The 27,957-nt window shown below is 40.9% G+C and overlaps 1 protein-coding gene across 2 annotated transcripts; it reads right to left on the bottom strand.

Annotated features, from left to right (window-relative positions):
* Positions 1-446: 446 nt before the first annotated feature.
* On the bottom strand, positions 447-18,112 carry LOC111871391. 2 transcript variants are annotated; one of them, XM_023864480.2, is made up of 4 exons: positions 17,978-18,112; positions 8,094-8,340; positions 5,088-5,378; positions 447-2,902 (listed from the first exon to the last, which is right to left on the bottom strand). In XM_023864480.2, exons 2-4 carry the CDS (start codon positions 8,310-8,312, stop codon positions 2,726-2,728), a joined length of 687 nt encoding a protein of 228 aa, XP_023720248.1. In that variant the 5' UTR covers positions 8,313-8,340; positions 17,978-18,112; the 3' UTR covers positions 447-2,725. The 2 variants fall into 2 exon arrangements, with proteins under 2 accessions (XP_023720248.1, XP_023720249.1); XM_023864481.2 differs by having other exon boundaries at positions 5,088-5,357.
* Positions 18,113-27,957: the final 9,845 nt, after the last annotated feature.

The raw sequence follows: 27,957 nt of genomic DNA, 5'->3' as shown, positions 1-27,957 counted from the left end.
TCACATAAAATAAAGACTTCACTTCTGACTTCTGTTTGCCTTCTGTCGTACTCTGTCTTCTGGATTCTCATCTCCACTAATATCTAGTATTCTTCTAGTAATCCTCCTGAGGTAGCTCTTGGCGTGCCGAATAGAGGACACCGAGTCGAATAGTTGATTTCTCTGTTGTCTCAAAAACGTCCTTTCTGTGGCTGTGAGAACAGTGTTTACCTAACCGTTGCAAAGGAAACCTCTTGCTATGTGCGTTGCCTAGGAAGCGATGTCTTCAATAGTTCCTCTGTTGTGATTATTGAGACCTTCGCTACTAGATGACCGAAGTTCTGTTGTTGACTGCATTACACGGGGTTTTGTGGTTCCGTATTTTAATGCTTTGAGCAACCCGCCACAATACCATTTATACTACTATATTTACATTTTATTCCTTTTGTTTATTTCACTTTTGCATCTATATCATTTTTTTTATTTTCCGACACTGATTAGTAACCAACATATGTACACATATATCAACATTTAAATTGACGGAGAATTTATATAAATAAAGGCAAATACATGGACATGTATTGTATAGTTGCATTACTACATTGCAATTATTATGTAGTGACATTTCTGACATTCATTTTCGCCCGTACATAAGGCGATCATCAATCAGTTCCATGTAAGAAAACGGTGGGCCTAAAACCATGCGAAGGACTGCAATACATATGTATTGACACAAACAACAGAGAACAGGGGAAACAGGAAAATTAAATTGCACAGGATATGAAGATTGACAAATTAATCCTTCCAGATCAACACTGCACGTTTTTATAGTGTGACTGAAAGTACTCAAAATGGCAGAATGGCAAAATGCGAAAGATGACTGTGAATCAGTATAACTTCATATGTGCTCGATTCACAGCTTGCAAACGTCAAGACAATATCGAGTTCTGATCAGCAGTGGGATTGCTGCTGTGTTTCAGTGCCGCTCATTCGACATGCACAGTGTCCTTAGAAGAAATCCACAGGAAAATCTCGACCAGGGCTAAGAACCATGAAGTGGGTGTACTTCTTATCCACCGATATGATAAGTGGGCTCTCGTAGCACATATTACATCGACAGGCGAAAAATTGGAATGGCTAGTCGGGTGACTAGAAGTTTTCTTTTCCTTCTCATGAACTTTGTGCAATATTGTGTGAAGTTTTGTTGACCCTTTTTAAAGCACAGTGTTTAGTATACTGTGTAGCACCTGCTTGAACATTACAAATCTGTTCGGGACGAACAACCTTTGGAAGGGAGCAATTTTGCTCACAGAGTGCATTTATGTGTTTTGTATGATTCTAAAATTATCAACAGTTTTTTCCCCAAAGATCATTAACCAAAATATTCATTATAATGGAGACATAGTGTTTAGTACGAGTTAGAACTGAATAAATAATATTTAGAAGAAATTCGTGTTTCAGAGGGTCGGGTATTCAACTCTTGCTACAAATGTGCACAGCGAATGTAGAATTCACGGACTATATGAAAGGACACGCTTCCCCTGAGAGTGAATATCAAACATTGAAGAAAACAGGTTTTGTGAACACTCGACAACTGCATTGCTTCTATGGTTCTCGTGCCTAACATTATAACATGAAGACATGTAGTCGATGTAGAGTTAAATGTCCGCGCTTGAAACTTCTTTATATTATAGAGCTTCGCGCTTACGTGACTTCACAACGAAAACCCTTCTGTACCTGTCAGGAACCCCAGAGCCAATCTAAACGCGGTAGCTTAGAGAACCATTCCGTCCCTACCGTAAAGCGAACGCCACCTGCCTACTTCTTAGACAATCGAATTATTTGAAACTCATGTATTTTATTTTAATCATACACACGGTTAACAAAATGAGACCTGGCAAAACTGTAAAATTATTCAGCTGGTAGTAATAAATACATTAACAGGTATTTTATTTCCACGCTCTGTAATTCATACTGAAAGAAAAAAATAATTATATATATGCAACAAGCTCAGTATTTACACATGTTTACTTAAATGTATTCAGGTGTTTTAGACTTCCTTTCTCTGTGTCTACGCTGGTCGGAGGATACTGAGATCATTATCTTTAAATTGAACTCACTCGAATAGTTATAGCCCATTTAATCCCATCTTGCATATTTCTTTCATACTATCACCTTCACACTCAGAATATGCGTACACGGGTTATGCAAATGATAAATGAAAGACAGAGCACGTGATGTCAAACGATACACTTCTCATGACTATACTTACGAGTATAATGGGCAGTAGAATTTGCGATACTATTAGTGATTTGCTGCATTTTTATAGAACGATAAGACAACATGAAACACAAAGGTAATATGTCCACATATTCTGCACAGAAAATATTTTATGATTTAACGTTGGGTTATACTGCCCATATCCGAGAGATGTGATGTCAACATACGACACACATGCCATTGACGTCTGTGTGCATGTAGCTTAACTACTTCGTTCCACAGTAACGACACACAGATTCTTAGTTCTTCCTTATTTCTATTTTACCTCGTTACTGCTTTCGATATACGCGTTTTTCACGCCTATTCCACACTAATAATTTCATGGGCAAACGACAGGTGTGAAGGACAGCATTATGAGAAGTATGGTGTCGCTCGGTATGTGCGCTACGTAGTTCTTAAGGTTGAAACAAGATGCAGGGAAGTGTTCTTGCTTCTGGCTGCACCGTGGTACATGCCGGCATGACGATCACTGAAGAATTTTAACCATGATCTTGAGGGTGTCGTGAGGTGCAGGCATCTTAAACACAACCTCACCCGTGTCCTCTGCCATGTAGTCGGAATAGCGGATCTGACGAACCGTCTGGAGACCCAGACTCTCGGCCACTCGCTGCGAGAAGAACCCTGTCGCGTCCTCCTTGAACACCTGCAAGCCGTATTACAACATAAGCGTTCACGTCTGCAATAAACACGTTGTGATCCCTTGAAAAAGGAGTACACGGTACATGAAAATTAGTGCAGAGAATAATACTCGGTCAGGAAAACTGGAATCCCATGTGAGGACTTGCAGAGGTTTTGTACTGAAGTACGAGTAAGTCACAAGTACATACTTTCGATTACTTGTACTTCATCTATAATTTTCGTACCTCATTCGACGCTACATAAATTTTATAGCTATAAAATTCCCGTTAAAATGTGTGAGTGACTTGTTGGTTACTTATTAATGCCATAGCTAATAAAAAAAATTATGTAGCAATCAATGTTGTCTGAGAATGTTCGTGAAGAGTCCCAGAAGAGGTTAGCACATTTCTCATAATAACCGTGGTTTTAATTTTTACACAAAATATAGGAGGCCATAATGTAAACATTTACACCACACCCCCTACTATTATTATTATATTACTATTGTTATTTTTATATTATTATCATTGTCATCATAATCATTTATAAAGANCGAATCTCTGTGCATCTTAGGACCGTCTTACTCTTTACTCCATCCCCCACACGTCTACTTAAATCAACAAACAGTCTTCGCCTCCATATTTTGCTGGAAATGTAGCCACTTTTGCCTTTTCTATACATTTTCTTTCCTGTTTTTGGTTGGAATTTAAATGAAAATTTTATTCAATTTAATCTATTTCTTATAGTTTTATTTGATATTTTTGTGTTGTGCATTTAGTTTTTGTTTACTTTTGCGTTCATACCATCCAGTCATATCAATATTATAAAGTATAACCTTTATATTACATTATTTTCAGTGACTTTATTCTCTTCGATATATTTTTAGTTGACGAAGCGAAATATTTCATGAATAGGAGCGTGAGTATACTTGTATATGCAAAATAGAAAACATCTTAGAGAACATAAATGTATAATTACAAGTATTTACTCACATACGTGTGCATTTAGTTTATTTAAGGGTAAGGTCACTAATTGGTCCCTATTTGTCTTAGTCTGTGGTCTATGAAATAGGAAAGAAGTTATACGCTACTGGAACTTATCGAAAAAATAATTAGGAGATTTTCGTTCCTGTTACAAAAGGCAACCTCATTCCTATGCATAGCACCACACAATTAAATCATACAGGTGACATGGAAGTGAAGCTCGGCGCATTCTTAATTTCGACTAATAAGTATGATCGCGTTTAACCTAAAGAAAGCATTCCCGGTAGTGTAGAATATTGGACCGGATTCATAAGCATCCTGGGCATGGCGGTGAAGAGAGGATTCCCACCACTTCCGACGGAAATCTCATCCAAACCCGACTAAGTGAGCCCCGAGTAAAATACATTTATCCTATCATTACGTGAAGTGCATAAACGCACAGTCAGAAACTCTCATTCGTCAAGTGTCCACATGATCAATCTCTGAAACTACTGGAGGATCTGCGATGAAATCAGTTAATAGAAGTCAAGACTAAAAGTTGTTTGGCTAATTAAATTTTGGCTCCTCGTATCAGCCCAACATAGCATGGCGTAATTATTTTGTTAGGAATTCTATTCCCCATAGACACAATTGTATAATTGGCAATTACGTTCCTAAGCCATAAGAAAACAATACAATGCCAGGAATCAAACACGTCATTAAAGCAATCAGACCTAATGTACGTGATCCCCATCATTAGATTTGAGGTTTTCACGGTGGTGACTATGAAGAATGCCGTCTTCTTGGATATGGCGCCGTGTAGATATTCCATAAACTTACATTTCGGAGGATCGTATCGCTTCCATCTTCAGGGCAGAAGAAAAAATCCGCGAGCGAGGAACCAGCGTGACCAGGTGGCTGCAGCCACGATCCTCCGAAACGTCTGTTTATACAATATTTACACGGAACCACATCCAGAAGACGGCATTCTTCCCATCAAATGAGTTCCCTCTTCCTTGTGAGGATTGCAGACGCTCATTTTTAGATACAGCAGGAGGTTCCCCAGGGCTACACCATAGAAATATTACGTCAGACAACCGCTTCGTTCATATTTCCGACGTTGCTAACACGGGAACTTCTCGTACTCTGTTGGAGTGCATGAAATTTCGAAACTTCCAATGCAGGTTTCTTCTAGGCGACTTTCTGATAAAGCAAAGTGGATCGTGTGACGCACGAGAAGGCCGACACCTTGAATCCAGACTCGCGTGCGGTGACGACGCTGCGCTGCAGTAACTCCCGTGCCAACCCCCGGCCACGGAACCTCTTGTCCACCGACAGAATTCGGCACTCGAAGATCCGGTCCACACCGTGTTGCTTGAAGAGATCCAGGCTCCTGTTGACACCGTACAGCAGATCGAAAATTCGCCGGAACTTCACGTCCGCCATAGTCTCCAGCTTCGCCTGGGCTGCGGCTATGTCTCCAGGATGCTGGATACCGTTCAGAGCCACCCCGATCACCTGTAAGGCCATATGTATGTACTGCAACATCAGAGAAAGACAGCCGAATAGACTGCAAATCAAACGAATATAAGCCAAATGTGTGTGCCGCTATATATTAAGTCTATAAGACATATTTCCGCGACTTTAACTCTTTCAACGACACTAACGAGACATATCGTTTAGAAGTGTTGGCCTTTGTGATATGGACGTACTTCATACTTGAAAATATCAGTGGCAGAAACGAGTCCTGCAATTTCTTACCTAAAGCTCTTTGTTGCTTTTCGGCAATACGTTATATAGGCATGTACGTTATCGTGGACATATACTAACAGAAACATATTTTTTTTAAATAATCGTGCTAGGAATGAGTCACGTCCTCAAAAATATAATACGCACTCCAATTCTGAAAAGTTTAATTGGAATAAATACGAAATGTTCTTGCAGCGGTGGTTATGAAGATTTGTACCCCACTGTATGTAACGCCGTGTAGTCCACTGAAATTCAACCGATGTTTCGGAGGAACATATCGGCTCAATCTTAACATCGAAGAATAAGCCAAGCAAGAAATCAACGTGAAGAAGGTAGCAAGCAGAACATCTTCAAATACGACACGATGTATGCTAGTGATGAATTCTCTAGGGACTTCTGCAAAGCCACCTTTGATACCGTTTGTGTGGATGCAACGGTGAGAAAATCAGTAAAACGAATACCAGTTTTAGTTCGGTTTAATCTCATGAAAGGTGTAACGACTAACTTGTTAGACGTATTCCAGAGTGAAGCAGCTGACAATATTGCTGAGGATATATGAAGACCAATTTAAAAATTCGGTATCACATGGGATATTGTGGCTTTTGTGGTGTCAACCCTCTCGCAAACTTCAGCGGAGCACTTCATCGAGGAAAGACTAATGGCATTACAGAACGGAAAGCTAGAATTAAAAGGAACATAGGCGCACACGTCGTGCACAGCTGTGTACAGATCATCTCTAATACGCTAATAATTTATGGGTTTCTAATGGCATAATGTTGATACCATATTCCACTGAATACAATCGGTATTAGTGTTTTAACTAATCTTCGTGCATTGTGCTGAAACGGGGGCTAAACAGACGGTCACATGAAGCTCGTTAGTAGGGCTTGGATAACGAAATGGAAGTGGAAGTACCCAATGATATTCCTTGCACGCTACAGAGCACATAACAGGAAGGACTTTGCTGGGCTTATCCGAATGTTTCAATGCCGGAAACACAAGTTTCCAATTAAAATGTATGTAAGACAGATTATGACCGCCTCTGTGGTCTAGTGGTCAGCGTTCCTGGCTACAGATCCAGAGGTCCGGGTTCGATTCCCGGCGCTACCAGATTTTCTGAGAAGTAGTGGGTCTGGAACGGGATCCACTCAGCGTCGTGATGATAACTGAGGAGTTATTTCAAGAAAATAGTGGCTCCGGTCTAGAAAACCGAAATTAACGGCCGTGGGGATTCGTTGCACTGACCACGCGACGCTCTCTATCCGCTAAAGTTGGCTCTAACTTCGCCGAGAAGCAGTTTGTCCACACGCATGCATGTAAACAAACACGCAAATTTTTCGGCAAGTTTGTGTCTCAATTTTGAATCTGTAGAACTAATGTAAGAGATGTTGTTAGACATCTCCGTTGAACCACAAATAAAGTCTTCCACATAGCGAAAGACCAAAGATCTGCCCAGTTCTGTCCAGCCATATCAAATACAGGTGTTCCACCACGGATCTTTCTTTTCATTCGTTAACAGTTTCCTTTGATCAGTGTATTTCTTTGTGGGATATTTATATCCTTTCTCCCGAAAGTCCACTGGTCGCCAAACCTTGGGAAGCCACGAGAATCCCAGTGGATAATACGAAATGCTGCAAGAAATAAGAAAGAAAACGTAAAGTAAGAATGAGAGAGAAACAAAGCAAAACAGATGAAGCAGTATTTAGGAGAAACGAAGAACGAAGCAAGCATGAACGAATTAAAGAGATATAAAACAAGGAAAAGAAGATATAGAAGAAGAGAATCAGGTTGAACCCGACTCCAGTCAAACACTTCAGCCCAGACGGCACCTCAGCATTGTCTCTCCCATTTCATTCTGGCGAGTCTTTTGCAGGTCATCTGTAAGGTCTCTTCAGACGCCTCAGTTATCCGCGTACGTGAAGTGTTTGGAGTCTAATCTCGTACTTCCGTGTTGAACGCTGCAGTGAACAGCAACACACTGTACGGATGTGTGGGGTTTATGAATTCATCGTTAGACATAAATTAGAGGTAAGGCGTGTGCTCCAACAGTTTCTCACATGGATATATTGTCCCTCTGCTATCTAGAGTGGTAAGGCGTTTGATTTGCAGTCTGGAGGTAAACCATTCGAATCCCAGCCGAAATGTAATAACATCGCCCATGCTTTTTATTTTCTTTCGTAAGTTTATAATTTAGATAATTTCTTCATTCAGAAAATCCAACCTAAAAGTAGGTCACGGCCTAAATCCCTAGTTTTACACAATTCATAATCTTGCATTCTTACTGAGAGCTATAACTGGGTCAGGTGTAGGTGAGTCAGGAGAAGAGACATTGAACGGGCTGGAGTTGTGAGGCGTCGTCATAAAAACTACAGTTCTGCAAGTGCTCGCGCAAACCCACAAATATAAATCACCGTCACTTTCAAGCCTATTCTCCTGACATGTAAGTTATGCTTGATAAGCAACCAAGCTGAGAAATTCTAGTCCGCTGTTGTGGCAACAACTCACCTGGCCCGTGTCGGTGTGGACAGCCATTTGCGACAAACCGTCCCTCAATGTTGTCAGACTGTGCTCTTCTAGTTCCGCGTGTGGCTCGCCAGGGCGACACAGGGACACGGCATGGTTCAAGGGCTCATCGGCGAAAAAGTTATTTCTCAGATGGTTGATGACGTCATTGTAGCGCTCCTCAGGTATTGGTCCAAATTCTATGCCCTCGAATTCAACCATGTTCAGTGCATGTGTAACCTTGTTATGCCTGAAATACGGGTCTCACCTCAACAAGGCAGTACTAGAAGGGATGGAGTTCACTTGCTTTTATTTTTACAAGGATCAGTCAGGAAGCAAAAATACAAGACATAAGCCTGCACGTCTATCTTCGATAACGCACCGTCCGGGCATATGCCAGAATAGTACCTCATATTATGCCATGACCACTTAATTTTACTTCCTTCTGAATTCAATAATCGCTACACACCATATCATTTGAGGTTATATAATCTGACAATTGATGACGCCATCAGTATGTGTGTGTGTGTGCGTGTGCGTGTGTGTGTGTGTGTGTGTGCGCCACTGCAAGAGGAGACTGATAATTAGAATGCGTATACATTCTCCCGTCCGGGCCTATTTTCCCTCACAACTGCTGCTGTTCAAGGACAGGCCCACGTGACAAGCGTGCATACGCCTATACCCACATATTAAGTATTATTCTTATTTGACAGGAATTCCACCTAAGTTGTGAAAGGATAAATAATGGACTCTCAGAAGTATCGCTAAAAATCATGTCGCCATATTATGCAGTAATTACACAAGAGAATATTTTCTCTAGACTGAGTGACTACAGACGGGATTTTGGATTGATAGCCAGGTTTATTGGACTCTTACATACAGCGCATGACTACACTTTATATTTTACTATTACACGCACACTAGTGTCCACAGTCACGTCTTAAATAGCCGTTGCTCGGTAGCGGTTTCCAACGGCGGACGTTCCCCATCCTCTGGGTTCCCGAACTATCCCTGACCTCAGCTACCAGCTTCTCACAGCAACAGCTCACAACGACTAAACCTTAGCAGTTCTATGTCTCAGTCACTCACAAACCAACTCGCTCAACTCTACTGCAGTGCACTAACTACTCTACACTCAAGTCAAGTCAAAGTCACCTTACGACTGACGGTCGGTCAGTCTGTCTGTCTATCTTGGTGTCGAGCCCCAGCTGGGGCTCATGACCAGATGTTTTCTTCTTATATGAAAGTTTCTGTTCTGTCCATTTGGGGCGCTCTCTCTGACTAGAGGTCGGGTCTGTCATTTGTCAGTCATTGTCTGTATTAGTAAGTCCATTGTTAGTATTTACATATATTTACAATTTAATTTTAATCTTAATTCCTATTTCTATGTACAATATATACAAGGCCTCTGTCAGTCCAGGCTCGGTACAGCAGATTATGCCATATTTCTAGTAGCTTCCGCTACAACGCCAGTCTAGTCACTTGAACGGTCGTATGCCTGACCGCCGCCAAGTTTAAGCCTCTTATACTTTCTATGTCGGGCTTCGCCTTGTCCAATATTGCGAACATTCTCATTGTCATGATTTTGTATGACTTCAGCTTGTTGCCTACATAATTTTGAATCATATACGTAAGGGATTTTGAACGCCATGTGCAAATCGCGAGTCGATGTGCGCCTTGGAAAGGTGCCAATGGTGCGGAGAACCTTGTTTTTTAGGCGCTGCAATTTCACTCTACTCTAATCAGCTAGGGAGGTCGGGTGATATAGCCTCGGAGCGGACACATACAAAACACCGCTTCCAACAGTATTTCCACAGTTGCGCACAGGCCGCTGCCTAGCAACGGCTTCAGTATTTTTCCGTATTTACGAAGCTGTTGCATAGCAGTGGTAGTTGTCTCGTTGCTTCTTTCGCGGTCTTTGCCTAGTGACGTGTATATATGCCAGTACATCATCAAAATACTTACAGTATCCACGTGTTATAAATAAGGCGTACATGTTTGATACCACCCATTAACATATTTCTTATAGAATTAATCCAGATAAAGGCACAGTGCTATTTGTGTAATTGTGCAGTTTAAAGACCAAAACATATACGTATTTTATTCGTATATTGGTGAGAATACGATATATTCCATTGCCTAATATCAGTAAGTGAAAGTATTACCAAAACGAAATCGGAAAAATATATTTCAAATGAGTACAAATATTTTCGGAATTCGTTCTTTGCCATTATTATTTATTCCATTGGCTTGAGATTGATTTATCATAGTTAAAAACCTAAGTACATTGCTGAGTCAGAAATTATATTTGAAATAAAAATTCTGGACGTACGTGAGAACGACAGCTATATTTTATGAGTCTCTGTGTCCAGTGGACCGTTATTAGGCGTATGGATGAAGTTCAGTTTCAAACTCGGAGTAAAGCAGATTTCATAATTTATAGGACCGAACCGAGCTTAATTAAGCCAGGTAAATTTTGCTATAGACCACAGTATCACATTACATCATATGACGTTAAGTAAATATGAAGGACACCGACGGACAGACACATTTCAGTTTACAGCTTCGTGAAAAGAAATCCACATTCTTCTCCCGAATTTAATTTCTTAATCCTTTCAGTAGATGGCTCATCATGCCCGTGCAGACTGAGCTTCCGATCGTCATGGGAATGAGGCCGGCCGTGGCACGGAGACGTGGAAAAGAGAATTCTTATCCCGTTCCAGTACAATAGGTTTGGTGAAACATGAGCTCTGGCCTTGAGATATGAAATAGCTTTTCCACCGGAACAGAATTTGGGGGTAAACGGAGCTCAGTATGTAAAGTAAAGTCAAACTATCTCTGTAAGAGGCCGTGGAGGCCCATAGGGTTGTGAGATGTTGAGGTTCCCACATTATCTAGACAATCGGTTCATAGATGGCGGCAAGATTGTCAGCCTTACGCGCCGGCATCCCTTTACCCCCAAGAATATTCCAAGAATATTCCTGGTACTATTTCTGTTAGAGGCTGAGTCGACCACAGGGCCATAGTGCGGCCGGAAGAATTAGGTCAATTGAAAAAAAAAATCCAATGACCTCATCATAGACTAGATCATAGGTCTATTATATGATGCTGATATTAGGATGATGAGTGAATAATGAATTGGAAAGGTTTAGGAAAAGCCGTCGTGTCGTAGTTTAACGTGTTAACTCAGCATTTGCTTGAAGTGACTGAGGAGAATCTCTAGCCACCTCTGCCAGGGTAGCCTATTTTCTGACCAAAATTTTAACCCGGAGCCACCTGAATACGAGGCAGGAGTGCTAGCCACTCTACCTCGTCGTTCAGCGAGGATAACATTAAGATGGATCTTACAAATATAGTGTACCAAATTATGAACCGAATTTAGATGGTTCAGGGCAGAGTCAGTGGCGAGCTCTTGTGAACATGGTACTAGACATTGAGGTTCACTGAAAGGCTAACAAACTCCTGAACGTCTGAATAAGTATGATTTTGTCTTGAAGATTCAGCATCATGCAGTTAGGTTCTGACCATATTAGATTAGCAAGATGTTCTCCTTCCACTTCCTGCCAATATCCACTGTTGCTTCATATTCATTGACGTCACAAATCTCTTTACGACACAAATAGCCAAGGATAAAAATTTAACGACTTACGAAAAATATCAAATGCCTTCAGGTAGACGCATTTATAGCTGAGAGTTCTGAAGTATAAGATGGATCTTAAGATTAATTAATTCAAGTATAAGTGTTTTATAGGATTGTATGACACAGGAGAATTGCCTTAAACGGCGTGTATGTAGGTCACTAGAAGGAAGCTGGTGTAAAGAATTTCAAAATACAGAGTAATTCATAAGTCTCTCCGGAATTTCTGTAGCGCAGAGGTTGGAAATCCCGGAGGGACTTATGAATTACTCTGTACTATTAATATTTCTGCGGGTCCGAGTATGGAAACTGAGGTCTCGCATATGCGAATCAGGAGAGTGGTTACTGAAGATATGGTACACAATATGCATCATGCTGTAAAATTATCTCGCTACGCGCGGTAGCGTAGTTGGTTGAGGCACTATGCTACAAGCCGGAAGGTCGCGGGTTCAAGTTCCGATGAGGTCATTGGATTTTTTCAATTGACCTAATCCTGCAGCACTATGACCAGCACTATGGCGCTGGGGTCGACTCAGCCTCTAACAGAAATGAGTACCTGGAATATTCTTGGGAGTAAAGGGCGGCCGGCGCGTAGGGCTGACAACCTTACCGCCATCTATGAGCCGATTGTCTGGAAAATGTGGGAACCTCAACATCTCACAACCCTATGGGCCTCCACGGTCTGTTACAGGGATACCTTTACTTTTACTTTGACAACCTCTTTCCGTCAAGACGGTAAGCATCACAGAAGAGCATAATCTCACATTCAGCATCAGATGCTGCAGTGGCTTCATTGACATGCGCAGGTCTGAATGAAGAGCTCCTATGCTTGGTACAATGGCGAGCAGTCCATCAGTGTTATTAGCAGTCAGGATATTATTATTGTTCCAAGGTCGGTAGGACAGCTTTAAATAATAATTGGTTTATTTACGCAGTTTATCAAGTACTGTACGGGCGGTAGAACTGTAATATTTCATAGGTCACAGTGAAACGTCACGCTCAGTCATTTTATTCTTTTACGTTCAGTCGTTTTTAACAAAGGAATATTACCTGTGTCATTCGCTCACCAAGCTTTTTATTTTCAAATTTTTTTATCAATATGTAGTATTGGTGTAATATACGTAAGAAATCCAATGAAGTCTCCTAGTTTGGAGTTTCTTGTTTTCGGCATTAGTTTGAGGTGAGTGGACAGCTTCACGCCCCTGCCGCTTTACCCTCGGGTAGAGAGCCCCCGGAAACCTTTGGATAGGAGGTTGGGTGGGCCCCAGAGCCGGTCCGAACGATGTACAGAGGAGAAAATTCTTGACCCCACCTGGACTCGAACTCCTACTCCTAAGTCGTCCAGCCCGTAGCTAGTCGCTATACCGACTATGCTATCGTATAATCTAGTATGTATCATAACACACCATATTGACGGCCTTGAACATCTTAAAGCTCAGGCACTGAATTATACGACACCATGCAGTTTGGTAGAAGCTCACTCTTCGAACCCCAAGACAAAGGCAGCACCTTTCTCCAGAACGTCGGTAAACTCCTGCCACACCACAATCCGTCACATCCCAGAATACAGCATTCTTCAACCTTGTACTGGGCTTACCGTACACTGCTGACTCATTATTGGTGCATTCCATTTTATATGCTAATCAGAATTGTCTTCGATCTCTGTTAGAGTATTGGTGTTAACCAGTCCTTCGTAATAAATTGCAATGTCCAGAATTATGTTTCACGCAATTCTTAATTTCGGACATCTTGTTCTTAAATTGCATGACAGAGCAACGCTTTCGAAGACCTCTCACTTTTTCGGGTACTGAAGCTTATTGACAAGTACGATCATCTGGCAATCCAACATTGCATATAGATATCTTGGTGTGGGATTAGCCTCCCGCAAGGCCAAAAGTTATACTGACAACACAAACACAGGAGAAATGTAGATTATAACAATACCCTGGCCAGGATTAGAGCCCACCATCCCAGTGTTCGAGCGGTGGAATACAATACACGTTCTAGACTTCACTGCCACTGCGATCGGCTTATCTGGAATATGCAACAAGGAAGTAGCCTAAACCGAAAAGCGCAATGTCCATCCAGTCGACAAAGGAATGTATACACACCTCAAATGATTCCGTAAAGGCTTGTGACAATGTGTGATTAATTACGCGGCAATTAATATAGACATCTCTTATGTGAAGTATGTAGGACAGAAGCTTAAAATATACCACGACATTTCATCCCACTTTCAGTTCACAAATAATCCCATAATTCGACTCTACAAAATATATTAATCCTACCTTCTGTAATAAGATTTAAAAACTCAGTTTTTTCGTGCACATTATACCAATTAACTTACCAACTCCATGGAGATGAGTCCATCTTGAAAAGCCACCAGTCGCTCAGCAAGTAGCAAGTATTACCTCAGTTAAGCGTGCTTTTAATTTCCTCATAATCTAATTTTAATTTGTTTGGCCTAGAAACCCGAGATTATCGGCCGTGGAGATCCGTTGCGCTCACCACGTGACACCCTCTATCCGCTAAAGTTGGCACTAACTTCGACGACAAGAGGCGGTCACTCGGTCGGTATAGTCCGCTTGCAGACTACAGGCCACGGAGTTTTTTACAGTCTTTCCCAAATACGTGTATTTTACATGTGTCGCATTTTCAAAGGATCTGTTAACAATCTCTGTATTATGATTTTGCTTTGTATTCTGGTGAAGAGACGTCTATATATGATCTGCTTTCTCTGTATTTGCTTCTAGACCAACCTCCGTACTAACATCAATCAGAGCTTCTGTGTTTTTATTTACCGTATTTATTTAATGTCCTAGTAGATTAATATCACGAGCACAGACCAGAAGCTGATGTCCCTCGTTCAAATTCAGTACAACCTGGTTTTCTTGGATATCTCCTTGTTTTAGACCATTTGAATAGGAAACTTATAAGACAAACGCATACTGTACCTCAGGAAAAATGAAGTTGTACTTCTTTTGGCTTATTTTGGACTTCACCCATCGTCTGGCATGTAAAAGACAAAAAGACAAAAAACCACGACGTTTCGGAGACTGGATCTGTCTCCGTCTTCAGGTGGATAGGGAAGGATAAACCTACTGGACCAGTGATTGAGACTAGCTCTTTCTAAGGGGCCCAACTGAGTAGGTTTATCCTTCCCTATCCACCTGAAGACGGAGACAGATCCAGTCTCCGAAACGTCGTGGTTTTTTGTCTTTTTGTCTTTTACATACCAGACGATGGGTGAAGTCCAAAATAAGCCAAAAGAAGTGCAGTATACACCATCGTCAGAATCCTTTCAAGTCTATCCAAAAATGAAGTTCATTTATCTTGTAACATACCAGACAGTTCTTATTTAACACAATTATTTAAATCAGAGTTCGGAAATCTGCCGTGACCACATTTCGAATTTCTTCCCTTCACTACTCTTTGCCTAGAGTGCTGTTAAAAATAACATAACATACCGACCAACCAAATACCAATTGGTGCTCTATTGTGCTTGGAAATTCAACTTTATTTCATGGACTGCAAATTGTCGACGTAGCGGACATAGCCCATTCGTACGGAGCTGGGAGAGGATTTGCTGGAAGTTATATAACAGTTTCTATGTGTCTTCAGTAGTTCCAGTGGCCGAGTGAGAGATTGACTGAGTTTGGAGGGAATGATTTGTTACTATAACCCTGAATAATTTAACACGCTAGGAAGTTTTACGGTCGGAAGGAAATGACTAGCAATATGGCCGTTTCGAACTGCTTTTGTTTGCTGAGCCAAACACTCTGTGAAAGTTCTTGGCGTCGTCCTATCCTCACTGGTTCTTAAACGTGTAATGAAGTTAGAGCAGCACAACTCTAAAAAATCACAGACGCATTTACATGTTAATTACACGCTCAATTTTCTGATTTTTATATCATATATTGGTTTGTTTTGTCAATCGATTAAAAAGCGCAAATTTATACTAATTAATTTATTTAAAAGTACTGAAAATAAATGAAAAAATCTCACGATAGAGTGGCTGAAACATCACGGAGACTTATGGACACTGTGTTATTAGATGAAATAACACTAATAATGTAATAATATTATAATCGTAGCTTGGATTAGGAAGGTATGCAATAAAATATAATGTTTTAGACTTAAATGAGGGGGCACGTGGTAGCGTAGTTGGTTGAGGCACTATGCTACAAGCCGGAAGGTCGCGGGTTCGAGTCCCGATGAGGTGGATTTTTAAATTTACCTAACCCTTCCAGCCGCACTATGGCACTGGGATCAACTCAGCTTCTAATAGAACTGAGTACTAGGAATCTTCCTGGGGGTAAAAGGGCGGCCGGCGCGTAAGGCTGACTTCACAGCCATCTGTTATCCGATTATTTAGAAAATGTAAGAGCCTCGACGTCTCACAACCCTACGGGCTTCCACGGCCTCTTACAGGGATAGCTCTATTTCTTTTTTACCTTCGAGGCCACCCAAACCTTCCATCAACCTGACCTGGGCCTCTTTCCCTTGGATTAGAGCAGCTGATGTATGAAGGAACCTATTTACAATATATTATCATAATTTTGGACCACGAAAATTCGTTCTAGTGTTCACAAAACCTCACCACTGGGCCTTATCCTTAGTTAGTTCAATCCAGTCTACATACGGACACCCATATACACGTATTTTAATACTGTAACGTGTATAGCTAGACAACTGCGCGATAAACACCTTCTCGCGTAAGGTCACGCAACAAGAAAACGAATATTAATAGCTTGTTGTTAGTCAACAATCAGCGCGCCAATGGACTGGCGAGATAGCTAGCACGTGACATGTTTTCTGTCAAGTCTACGCTACGAAACAATAGAACTGTGTTTTCTGTGCATGGTCCCTGCCGAGAGGATATGAGAGAATACGCGAATGGAAATTAATTTAACTTGAGTTTCGAAGTTCCAAGGGAACAGCAGTGTGGCCAGAACAAGAATTAAAAGACTTTGTGTGCGATGTTACATGTGATATACTTACAGTAATCTTCAGAGGTCAAGAACTAATTGTAGTTACGACTAATGAAGATTCACCAATCCAAACCCGCGTCTCAGTCACTGAAACACGTGACAATACTATTCGCCAACTTACGTCTACATCATCTTCATGATTTTCCTACCAAAGTATTGCACAACTTGTTACCTACTACTACATGCGTGTTACATGAACTGTATATTATTTTCACCTTCGATATTTTCTATAGTTTCTGCTTAACGTGAAAATCCAAGTTTCACTCCCGAATAAAAAGTGAGATAAGTCTAATGGTTGAACAAGTTACAGACACAATCTAAAACATGATTTAGGACAAAATAAAGCCCATATTAATGGAAAAATTCTAGGCCATGTAGAATATATTTTCTGGCCGAAAAATTCTTGATCCATTTCATCACATGTGAATACGGAATGCAGGACGACTCTATGGGGGATATAGCGGTTAAAGCGGCCTGAGCGTGAAGGTGGTCACCCGCTTTCATCTAGTTCCTAGGTTAAGAATCTGAGGAGCTTCTGACTGAGAAGGTAGCTAGTTATCTTGAGATTGGTAATACTACTATACTACTACTACTACTACTACTACTACTACTACTACTAATAATAATAATAATAATAACAATAATAATTCAAATAACATTCCATAAAGGACATTCTACTTCTAGCTGTAAAACATGTGTTACTGTAAGTACGATATTTAAAAGGTAAACCTATCCCTGTAACAGGCCGTGAAGGTCCATAAAGTTGTGACGTCAAGGCTCTCATATTTTCTAGACAATCGACTCACAGATAGCCATGAATTTGTCAGATTTAACCGCCGGCTGCCCTTTACCCCTAGGAAGATTCGTGGCGCACATTTCTGTTAGAGGCTGAGTCGACCCCAGAGCCATAGTGCGGCTGAAAGATTAGGTAAATTGAAAACTCCAATGACTTCATCGGGAATCAAAACTGCAATCTTTCGGACCAGTTTATTAACGTGATTATTGCTGATGATGGAAAACATGTATCCTCATCAGAAAATTTGTAAGTATCTTTTCTTTTTCTAAGGCCTCTTAATTTGTATTATTGCTACGTAAAGCCCACTACATGATAAATACCACTCTAATAATGTGACTATAGATAGAGATGTTAATGATGACGTCAAAACAGTGTACATTTACAGGAAAACGGTCTTGTCACAAGGGGAAGGTAGCGATTAATGCTCCTAACCTGAATAAACGGTTTAATTACTGTTACTCACTGTAGTGTAAATCCCACGTCGAAACTCCGGTTACTGTCTCGCGTCCGTCTCCGAACACCAGAGCGAGGGCAGCAGCGGAAACTGCTGCGGAGTAGAGTACGAGGTCAGGAAGAACAGAACCGGGGAAGTTTCACTTTTTCCGCTCCCAGCTGCCTATAACGACCGGCGCACTCGGTTCCCTGGGAGACTCAGGCTTCTGCTGAGCCTGTTGTAACCATAGCAACCTGTTTGTAATCTGATCACCATTATCTTGGCAAATATGGCGATTCTACCTGTTGTTAAATTGTTCTCTATTATTAGGGGGAGAGAATATCAAATTTTGAACGCTAGTTTATATTCAGTGGATTATAATTCTATTCTAGTGATAGAATATCCATGTCCTAGCAACCGTTGCACACAGACTGTTTCAGAGTGACTGGCAATATTTAATGAGATATTGATTTACGAACGGCAGCTGAAGCACATGAAAAAAAAAACACTCTGCAGATTCGTAGAACATTCAATAATTCAGCAGCTGCATTTCTTCATCTTCCAACATCTCACAAAAACATAAATATAAAACATAAATTTGTCTCTTGTTCTGGAACACAGATTAAGGGTGTTTAAGAACTCTCTCTCTCTCTCTTGTTCTTCCTACTTTGTAGCATAGGACATCCGTGAAACTCTTTGTTTCACTTCAGTTTCTTGATCCTAAAAATGTCAGGAGAACTCCTTGGACGGGGGATAGCCCGTCTCAAGGCCGCTAACTACACACAGAACAACACAAACATAGAATAAACACAGACAGACATCCATTCTTTGTGTGGGATTTTAATCCACGATCTCAGTGTTCGAGATAGCAAAGACAATTCATGCCTTAGACTGAGCGGCCACTGTGATCGGCTTTTCAGAAAAATGTACTGAAAATAATATTTGGTCTCGTGAAATATGAAATATTTTGGTAGGAGAATTTAGGAGTTTCACGATGAAGAACTTTGTAATTTACAGTCCTCTTAGTATTTATAGTATTTCTAGGATTATATGAAGAAGGATATGATGAATAGGACACAAGCTGACATGGGAGAAGGGATCAGTGTGTACTACATAACGTTGGTTGACACTCTTCAAGGGAGGACACTACACAGGAGATCATGCGGAAGCAGAAACACAGCAATAAAATGGAGCTTAAAGACGTACGGCATGACATGAACCAGTTCGGGACAGGATCCAGTGGTGGAGTTACCTCATATTAAAATTAAATTTTAGGAAACCCGCCACACGAACGTGAAGTGGATCAGACTGAGTTGGAATAGTTCTAATATTCTTGTAGCCGAGTTTTGTTGTAACAAGAATGAAACTGCTTAGTTTGTAAGACTAGAGATCTTTCTTAATAAACAAACACGTATTGATTGTTCAGTGAAAATTGTATATCATAGAGTTGCGATGTGAATTAGGTAGGCCATTGGGAAGCAATCCAAAATTCAATCCAATGTGAACTCGATTGATAGTTCAAGAATTTCTACCATGAAAGGACAGGATCGTTAGGAACGGAATAATGGGGGATAGGGTGCCTCCACCTTATCGTGGTGAGGGGGTTTGAGTATGCCAAGGACCCTGAGAGCTATACCAGCGGTAGCGTAACTACTGGCAGGGCCTCCTTTGCTGGACAGGTCAAAGGGTAGGCATCAGACGAAGAGGGACACCAAAAACCAAAAACTGATGCCGGAAGCAGCGTCATCAGTAGCGACTTGAAGCACAGAGCAAATGATGCTCGAGATGGTTCAAGTTCGTATAGCAACAGGCGTGACCAGAGTGGTTTGAACGGCTGTTGTACTGCGATGTGGAAAGCAAATGGAAAAACTACCACATTATCACTTTTCCTGGATAGTCTCTTTCCAAACACAGAGACACCATGTATGCGAACCAGAAGACGTAAGAAGATGCTGGATGACCTTTGGGACAGAAGAGGATATTCTCATTTGAAGGAGAAATCTCTAGATCGCATTAAGTGGAGAAACTGTTTTGGGAGAGACTGTGGACCTGTCGTCTGACAGATTACTGATGAATGAATGAATGAAGGGTTAGTGACCCTCCCAGTATTCTAACCACCTACATGTAATACATTGTTACAATCCTTAATTCTTCCGCTCAGGTTAAATGACTTTTGGTGTCTGTGAGATTCTGTAAGTTCAGACATGGTCCCGGTTTGGAAGTGTGCAGGATTTATTATTATTGACAAAAAAAAAACCTCCGTGGCTTGCAGTCCGTAAGCGAACTATACCGACCGAGTTATCTCAGCTTGTCGGCGAAATTAGTGCGGATAGAGGGTGTTGCGTGGTCAGCGCAACGAATCCCCATGGCCGTTAATTTCGGTTTTCTAGACCGGTGCGCTATTTCCTTGAAGTAGCTCCTCAATTATCCTCACGAGGCTGAGTGGACCCCGTTCCAGACCCACTACTTCTCCGAAAAGCTGGTAGCTCCGTGAATCGAACCCGGACCTCTGAATCTGTAGCCAGGATTTCTGACCACTGGGTCACAGAGGCGGTCGTTTATTACTGCTGAAGAGGATAGAACTATTGTTTGAGTTCTACTTTGATTATTTCAACTAGTTTGGTGGACAAGTTTGTTGGAGGCTGATCACAGTGACTGCGCGGTCTAAAGCATGAAGTGTGTTTGCTCGCTCGAAAGCTGGGATCATGGGTTCGAATCCCAGTCAATACATGGATGTCTGTCTGCGTTTATTCTGTATTTGTGTTGCTCTGTGTGTAGGTAACGGCCATCCGACCAGTTGATCCCTCGTCCAAGAGTCCTACCGAATGTGTATAGGATTACTTACTTACTTACTTACTCATGGAGCTGAGCCCTTCTTGAGGAGCCGCCAATTCTGCAGCTACTCAAGAAATTCCCAGCATTTTATGGAACCCGAAGGTTCATCACCGTGTTCACAAGAGCCCTCCACTGGTCCCTATCCTAAGCAACATCTATCCAATCCATACCATCCCATCCAATCCCATCCTATTTCTCTAAGATCCATTTTAATATTGTCCGCCCACCTACGCCTTGGTCTTTCCTGTGGTCTCTTTCCTTCTGGCTTTCCCACCAATATCCTATACGCATTCCTCGTCTCCACCATTCGTGCTACATGACCTGCCCACCTCATCCTCCTTGACTTGATCATTCTAATTATACATGTACTTGGAGAAGAGTACAAGTTATGTGTATAGGATTAAGAAGTTGGAAAAGCGGCTAAGGTCCAACGAAGGACTGTAGAGCCGTAGGTAGGTAGGTACGTAGATAGATGGATGGATAGATGGATAGATATATAGATAGATAAACAGATAGGTGGATGGATGGATGGATGGATAGATGGATTGATAGATAGGTGGATAGATAGGGAGAAAACAAGCGAAGAGCTAGATAGATAGTCGCCGTGAATAACACGGTACTGTGAGAATCACTCCGTAGTCTGTGGGATTTATCCTGTCAGCCTTTGTGTTCTGTTTCCTGGGATACAACTCGTATTCTTAAAGCTGACCTCCTGGTTCAGTAGTGGAGAAACCATCTAAAAAAGTGATCTCAAAGTCTGTGACGACGCACGTTACACAGATATTGTGTTTCTGGACATTGTCCATCGTCCTGTCTTTATCTAAAATCACTGTAATGTTTGTATTACAAAACACAATGTTTCGGAGACTGGATTCTGTCTCCGTCTTCAGGTAAAACCTACTCAGTTGCGCCCAATCGATAGAGCTAGTCCCGATCTCCAGACAGGATATACAGGCCAAGCACAGCACAAACCATTTGCGAGAGGTAAGGCAAAATATTAAAATATTAAAAACGCCATACGTTTGAGGTATTGCACCAGAGAATTTTTAATTAGGACCAACTGAGTAGGTTTTGGCTGAAGACGAATACAGAATCCAGTTTCCGAAACGTTTTGTTTTGTAATATAAATATTATTTAACAATCAAGTTCCTTCCGTCAAATGTGACACTTTTTTAAGTTTTCCACCTCGTCAGCACCTGCCTTACATGTTTCGGCTCACCACGGAGCCATCATCAGAGGCATTTATAGTAGAAAAAGAAATCACCAACACACAAAACTTCACTTTGTCCAAGATAGCCACGTTCCAGTTAATTAAAATAATTACAAATAGTTAAAATTACCCAGAATGTCGGTTCACTAAAAGTTTTTCACACACCACAGTAGCTTCCTTATTTGATTCGTCGTTAATTCTGTAAAATTATGTTTCGTTATTTGAAGTAAGAATTCTTAAAATCCCTAGAATTCTTTCCCGCTTGGCCCAATCTTTTTGCTTCGGGATGTTGTTGACGTGTGTTGTCTGTCGGTAGTTGATGTTGCTTGTCTGTGTGTTGTGATGCTTGTGTCACTTAAAAAAGTGTCACATTTGACGGAAGGAACTTGATTGTTAATTGGTTAGTGTGACGGACCAGAATGAAAGACCTTAAAAATAAATATTATGTTTTTTAGAAAAAGATAAGATGATGGATAATGTCCAGAAACACAATATTTGTAAGGTTAAAAAAGGTAAAATTGCTCCTGTACTTAACTAATTAAGCACTAAGCCATGAAGGCATATAGGGGAGTTATTATATAGATCCATATTTTTTTGATCTTGACACTAGATGGAGGTGAGTGGTCAGCTTCACGCCCCTACTCCCGAAGAAAGAGCCACCGTACCCACTGAGTAGGAGGTTGGGTGGATCCCAGAGCCGGTCTGGAAGACGTGGAGAAGAGATAATTCATGATCCTACCGGGACTCGAAGTTACAGGCAACAGATGTAATATAATGACGCGGCTGTTCTGTGAAAATTTTGAAGTATGTATTTCGTAATCGCTAAATTAACCGAATGCAGTTAACGAATTATTCGTCTATGGGTTAAATAAATAAACAAGGTAAGGAAAATTTGTCGGCGTGCTGAACTAATTAAGTACTGCTCTATGAAGAAGCATGGGGGAGCTGATGTATAGATCCACGTTTTCTTGACATCGGTTCTCATTTCTGTTAGAGGCTGAGTCGACCCCAGGGCCATAGTGCGGCTGGAAGGATTAGGTCAATTGAAAAAATCTAATGACCTCATCGGGACTTGAACCAGCGACCTTCCGTTTTGTAGCATAGTACCTCAACCAACTATGCTACCGTGTGCTCCCTCACTTTCATAGACATTTAGTAAAGAAATTATTCAGTTTCAAACTAAATAAATATGTGTAAATATGAAAACAAAATTTTTCAATCAAGAACACTAATACAAAGGCTCTGTAAATTTCCGTGGAAGGAACAATGATAGTCCTTCAGTGAAAGTTACTGAGTTTTAATGGCGATAGACCTTAACTAAGTACTCAGTTTTTCTTAATAATATTAGTAGATAATTTATTATAAGAACTTGGCGAATCGTAAGGCCACGCTTATTTTTCTAATAGGAACTGATAGATCGTTTCAGCTGTATGGAAACCTGTATGGTGATAGTTATTGAATGTGTAATATATCATATAATATTAAATATAAATTATATAGGACATCACTAAAGTAATTCGTCACAGCTGGACAATTGGGTTTCTGTCCCCGAATTTTTTTTCTCTTTTTCGCTACAGCATACGGAATTTCCTAATCTAGCAGGAACTACTTGCCTTTTTTTTTAAATTCGCAAAGTCTAATTACACCCCGGCCACTAGTGGGCCCATTGTTCCAACTCCGGATAATTATAGATGATGTTGGCTATCATTTGGAATGGAATTGGCAGTGAAAACCGAAGTAATAGGAGAAACCCTATGCCAGTGCCGCTGCATGAGCCATAAATCCTGTATAACCTGATCTGGAATCGAGCCGGGCCTCCGCAATGGGAAGCTTGCGACTATGCTTCTGAGCTGTGGCACGGCCAACTTCCTCTTTAACTTAGGTTTAAATTTTTGTCCATAGGAAACGCTTTGAATATAGTCGTCTTTATATTCCTTCCAAAATTTCACTTCATATTCGACACGAAAAAGAAATAAGGAAATGTTAAATATTGGAGGTACAAAGCGAAGGAGTTTGCGTCAGTAATAAATGCCTGTAGTAGAGAGTCGAGAATTTGTTCTTATTGATAGTAGGTCATGGCATGCCAACAGCACATTTTGCTAAGTACTAGCGAGGCAACGGGGTAATCTGTGGTGCAGATTCCTCTTATAATTAAATTGTACGTCTAATAAAAAAGACTGGAGCACCAAGAAGACATATCTTTAGACAGGATGATAAGGAAGAAGCGCTGCGGCTGAATAATCATTCTATAGCCCAATGACAACGGTGACTACTGCTACTTCTACTAGTTCTATTTCTGAGTTTAATTATCAGACCATGAAGACATGGAATAACCCCATGCTTGCTTAAACTTGGCACTTGACGAAAGTGAGTGTTCAGTTTCACAATTAAATCGTATTATCCATGGAGAAGGAAGCCTTGGCACCCACTGGACTGGAGGATGAGTGGGTTCCAGCGCCAGTCTGGAAAACATAAAATTTTATTAACCTTAGCGGGAATCTAACCACGGTTCTTCGGTCGTTCTAGACCATCTCTTACCGACTGATCTAGGCCGGTTATTTTCTTTAGACCTACTGCTTTCATTTTTTGTAATGAATTATCTGTTAATTATTAATTATTTTTAATACTCAATAATTTTTATTCTATGACCATGACCAAATCAAGGATATTGAGATGTGCGAAACCTACAACATGCATGAAGGATTGGCAGATTCCGACATCTTCCTCCGAGCACTTGTACCACGTAAGAGATCGTTGAGTAGATCTAGGAATGGGTCAGAGGGACTCAAGTCTTGTTCGAGTAACTAGTTCTCCCTCTTCGAATTCGGGATGTCCCGTGTTCAAATTTCGGCCCGTAGTTCCTGACTGAGTGTACTCTTTTCATCGGAATCTCAAGCTTTAAAAAAATGACGAAACAAGAGATCGCGGGTCAATTTAGAGACTGTCCGCTCTCTTCGACATCCTTTCCAATTCATTATTTACCAGCCATCGCATCACTCGATGCTCATAAGAAATCGGTGTTTAATTTAGGGTACTAGCTTTAAATGTGACCAGATCTCTTGCTTCCACATCCTCTCCTACTCAATATTCACCAGATATCCTCTCATGCGGTGNCATGCACCCACCCACCATCCATCCATCTATCTGTGGCTCTGCAGCCCTTTCTTGGACCTTGACTGTTTTTACACATTCTTAATTCTATACACAGTCGCTAGGAATCCTTTGACGGGGGATCAGCCTGTAGTAAGGCTGCTACCTACAAGCAGAACAACACAAACACAGAATAACTGCTCACAGACATCCATGCCTTGAGTTGGATTCGAACCCACGATCCCAACGTTCGAGCGCTCGAAGACATTTTATGCCTTAGACTGCGCCTCCACAGTGATCGGCCCTTAAATAAACCACTAGCAAGTAAAGAGATGATAAGGTAATATTAAAGTAGAATTTAAATAAATAGGATGCTGGTTGATTGGACTTAACTGCGCCGTATAATGTCAAATGGGGGACTCTTGAGATTAATATTAATGATCTTCAGACTTCATAGAAGAGACGGCGCTTTTCTTGAGCGCCTGGTCGACTATTATCTTCCCAAGAAATACTCCTCTCCATGGAGTTGGTAAGTCAGCTACTTAAACAGAATTCCATAAAAATCCGTACGAACTTCGTATACTGTAAAATGGATGTGCTCATATGTTTCGATATTACAGGCGGCCACAACCGCCATGACTACACGCTCGTCACAGATATTGTCACACGGAGCCAGTTCTCATGTTCTGGTCACACATTCCAATAACATTTTGCCCTCTTCCACAATACCCACAGTTGAAACGGCAAATTCTGGAGCCTGCGAGCTTGAGTTACGAGTACACGCAGTACAAGGGTGTAAGAGAAGTTGCCGCATCAACACGGGGTCATTGCATTTAATTTACACCGAAGTATGGTACACAATCCCCATTGTGTTTCTAATGTATTACCACTGGAGTTGAAAATATTTTAATTTAAAGCACGTTTCATCTTAACACCGGTGAATATCTGTAGACAGAAAGTACTGCAAGTAGGAACCATATACATTTAAGATCTAACTTACAAATAATTTTTATTGAATGGTGGAAATTATCAGTTTTCTTTCTTCTTTATTTATCCCGCACGTTTTCTTTTCGGTAACATATAAAAGTATTCTGCACGTGTTTTGTCCATGGTCATCTTCACGCCCCCCATTTTAGAGTGGATAACTCTTCCTCAGATAAGTTCCACGAAATACAAAATTTTGAAACAAAATCATTTTTTCAAAAGAAAACATCAATGTAATCAAACTAGATCCTTTTAAGCTAAAATCTTCTTTTTTCCCGTTTCAGTCTTAAAAATGTTCATTCATTACGGATAATTTTACGTCAGTATCAAATCTGAATATTTTTAGAACAGGAGAGAATTTTCTATTTAACCTACTTTCCATTTCACATGTAGTTATGTTTGTAATTTTCAATATTCTGCCTCTGTTTTCCATAATTTTAACATATTACATCCTTATAAAACTACGAAAGCTAAGGGAGCGCTTAACTATTCCTGTACTGAGCTTATAAAACTATTCAACTTTATTTCCTTCATGATTTTGGTCCGGAAGTGACAGACCGTTTGTGAAAAGATGAGCGCTTGTGATGTCCATATGGATGTTGTTTACATTTCGTTGGAGACTGAAGTTTGTAGTATAAAATAAGTTTCGTGCACTCGCTGCGAAGCCATGTTGTATGTATCGCCATGTACCCAGAACATTTAATACAAATCTGGTACACATGGTTACAATCTCTGACGACTCCAGATATCATGCGCATTAGGTCAGCGTTTCATCGGCCATTGTCATGGATGCGTTGGTAACGTATTCACTCGTTTCATAACTAGAAACCCTAACAGGCTACATGTCATTAGGAAACTTTTGCTAAATAACTATTCTTAGCTGAACATTCTACTGTTAGTAGGGTCACATGCCGGTAATGGTTAAGACAAGTTTTTAACTGAAGAAAGTCGTCTTCTGGGATCTGGCGCCGTGTATTCTTGGTTTTAACCGCAGCTACTGCTCTCTGTATTTGCAACGCAATTCAACTGCCCTGAAGATGGAGGCGATATGTTCATCCGAAACGTCGGTTAAAACCAAGAATACACGGCGCCAGATCCAGGAAGACGACTTTCTTCATAGTCATCGCCGTGAAAACCTCAAAACTTACAAGTTTTTAACTGTTTACATGTTGTGATAGAATATGCATTGTAATAAACGTCAGACACTTCTCTTCTGTTCTGGTAATATCAGTGAAAATTAATTGTTCTCAATTTTTTGACATTTCAAGCTAACAAATAACTAAACAATTAAGTATAGTTCGTCCGCGATGTAATGATCCAGCGCTCTACGATTCCAAACAGCCATGGTCGACAGTCTCGTGTTGTACTCCTCAAAGCAGCATTAGCCAACAATCATGTATTGCCAAGCGAGTTTCCTCTCTATAATTTACTTGCGAGAATTGTTCCATTACCTTAATGTTCCTGGCTGCAGGTGCACTCTTCGACGTTTGTGTTTGAAACGAATATCTGACAAGAGTGTGACATTCATCTATACTATAACTACAATTCAATGGAGCACAGACCTTCATGAGAATCTTACATTTGCCCAGTTAGTCAAGACGTTCGCCGATCACACTGGCTGCGCTGTCTAAGGCATGGATGTTTGTGTGTGTTGTTCTGTGTAGATAGCGGCCTTGCGACGGGCTGAGCTCCCGTCCAAGGAGTTCTACCGACTGTGTGTAGATTAAGAAACTGAAAAAATGTGGCAACGTCCACAAGGGCTATACAGCCATAGATACAAAGATAGTCAGAATGTCTTTAGTATTATTCGAACTCGGAGGTTCATTACAGCGTGCACGAGCCGGTCCTTATTCTGTTCCAGAAAAATCCACTCCACACCCTACAATTCTAC

Source organism: Cryptotermes secundus, unplaced genomic scaffold (assembly GCF_002891405.2).
Source record: "Cryptotermes secundus unplaced genomic scaffold, Csec_1.0 scaffold194, whole genome shotgun sequence".
Lineage (NCBI taxonomy): Eukaryota > Metazoa > Arthropoda > Insecta > Blattodea > Kalotermitidae > Cryptotermes > Cryptotermes secundus.
Note: the sequence above shows the minus strand (reverse complement) of the source record. Positions and strands in the feature narration are given on the sequence as shown.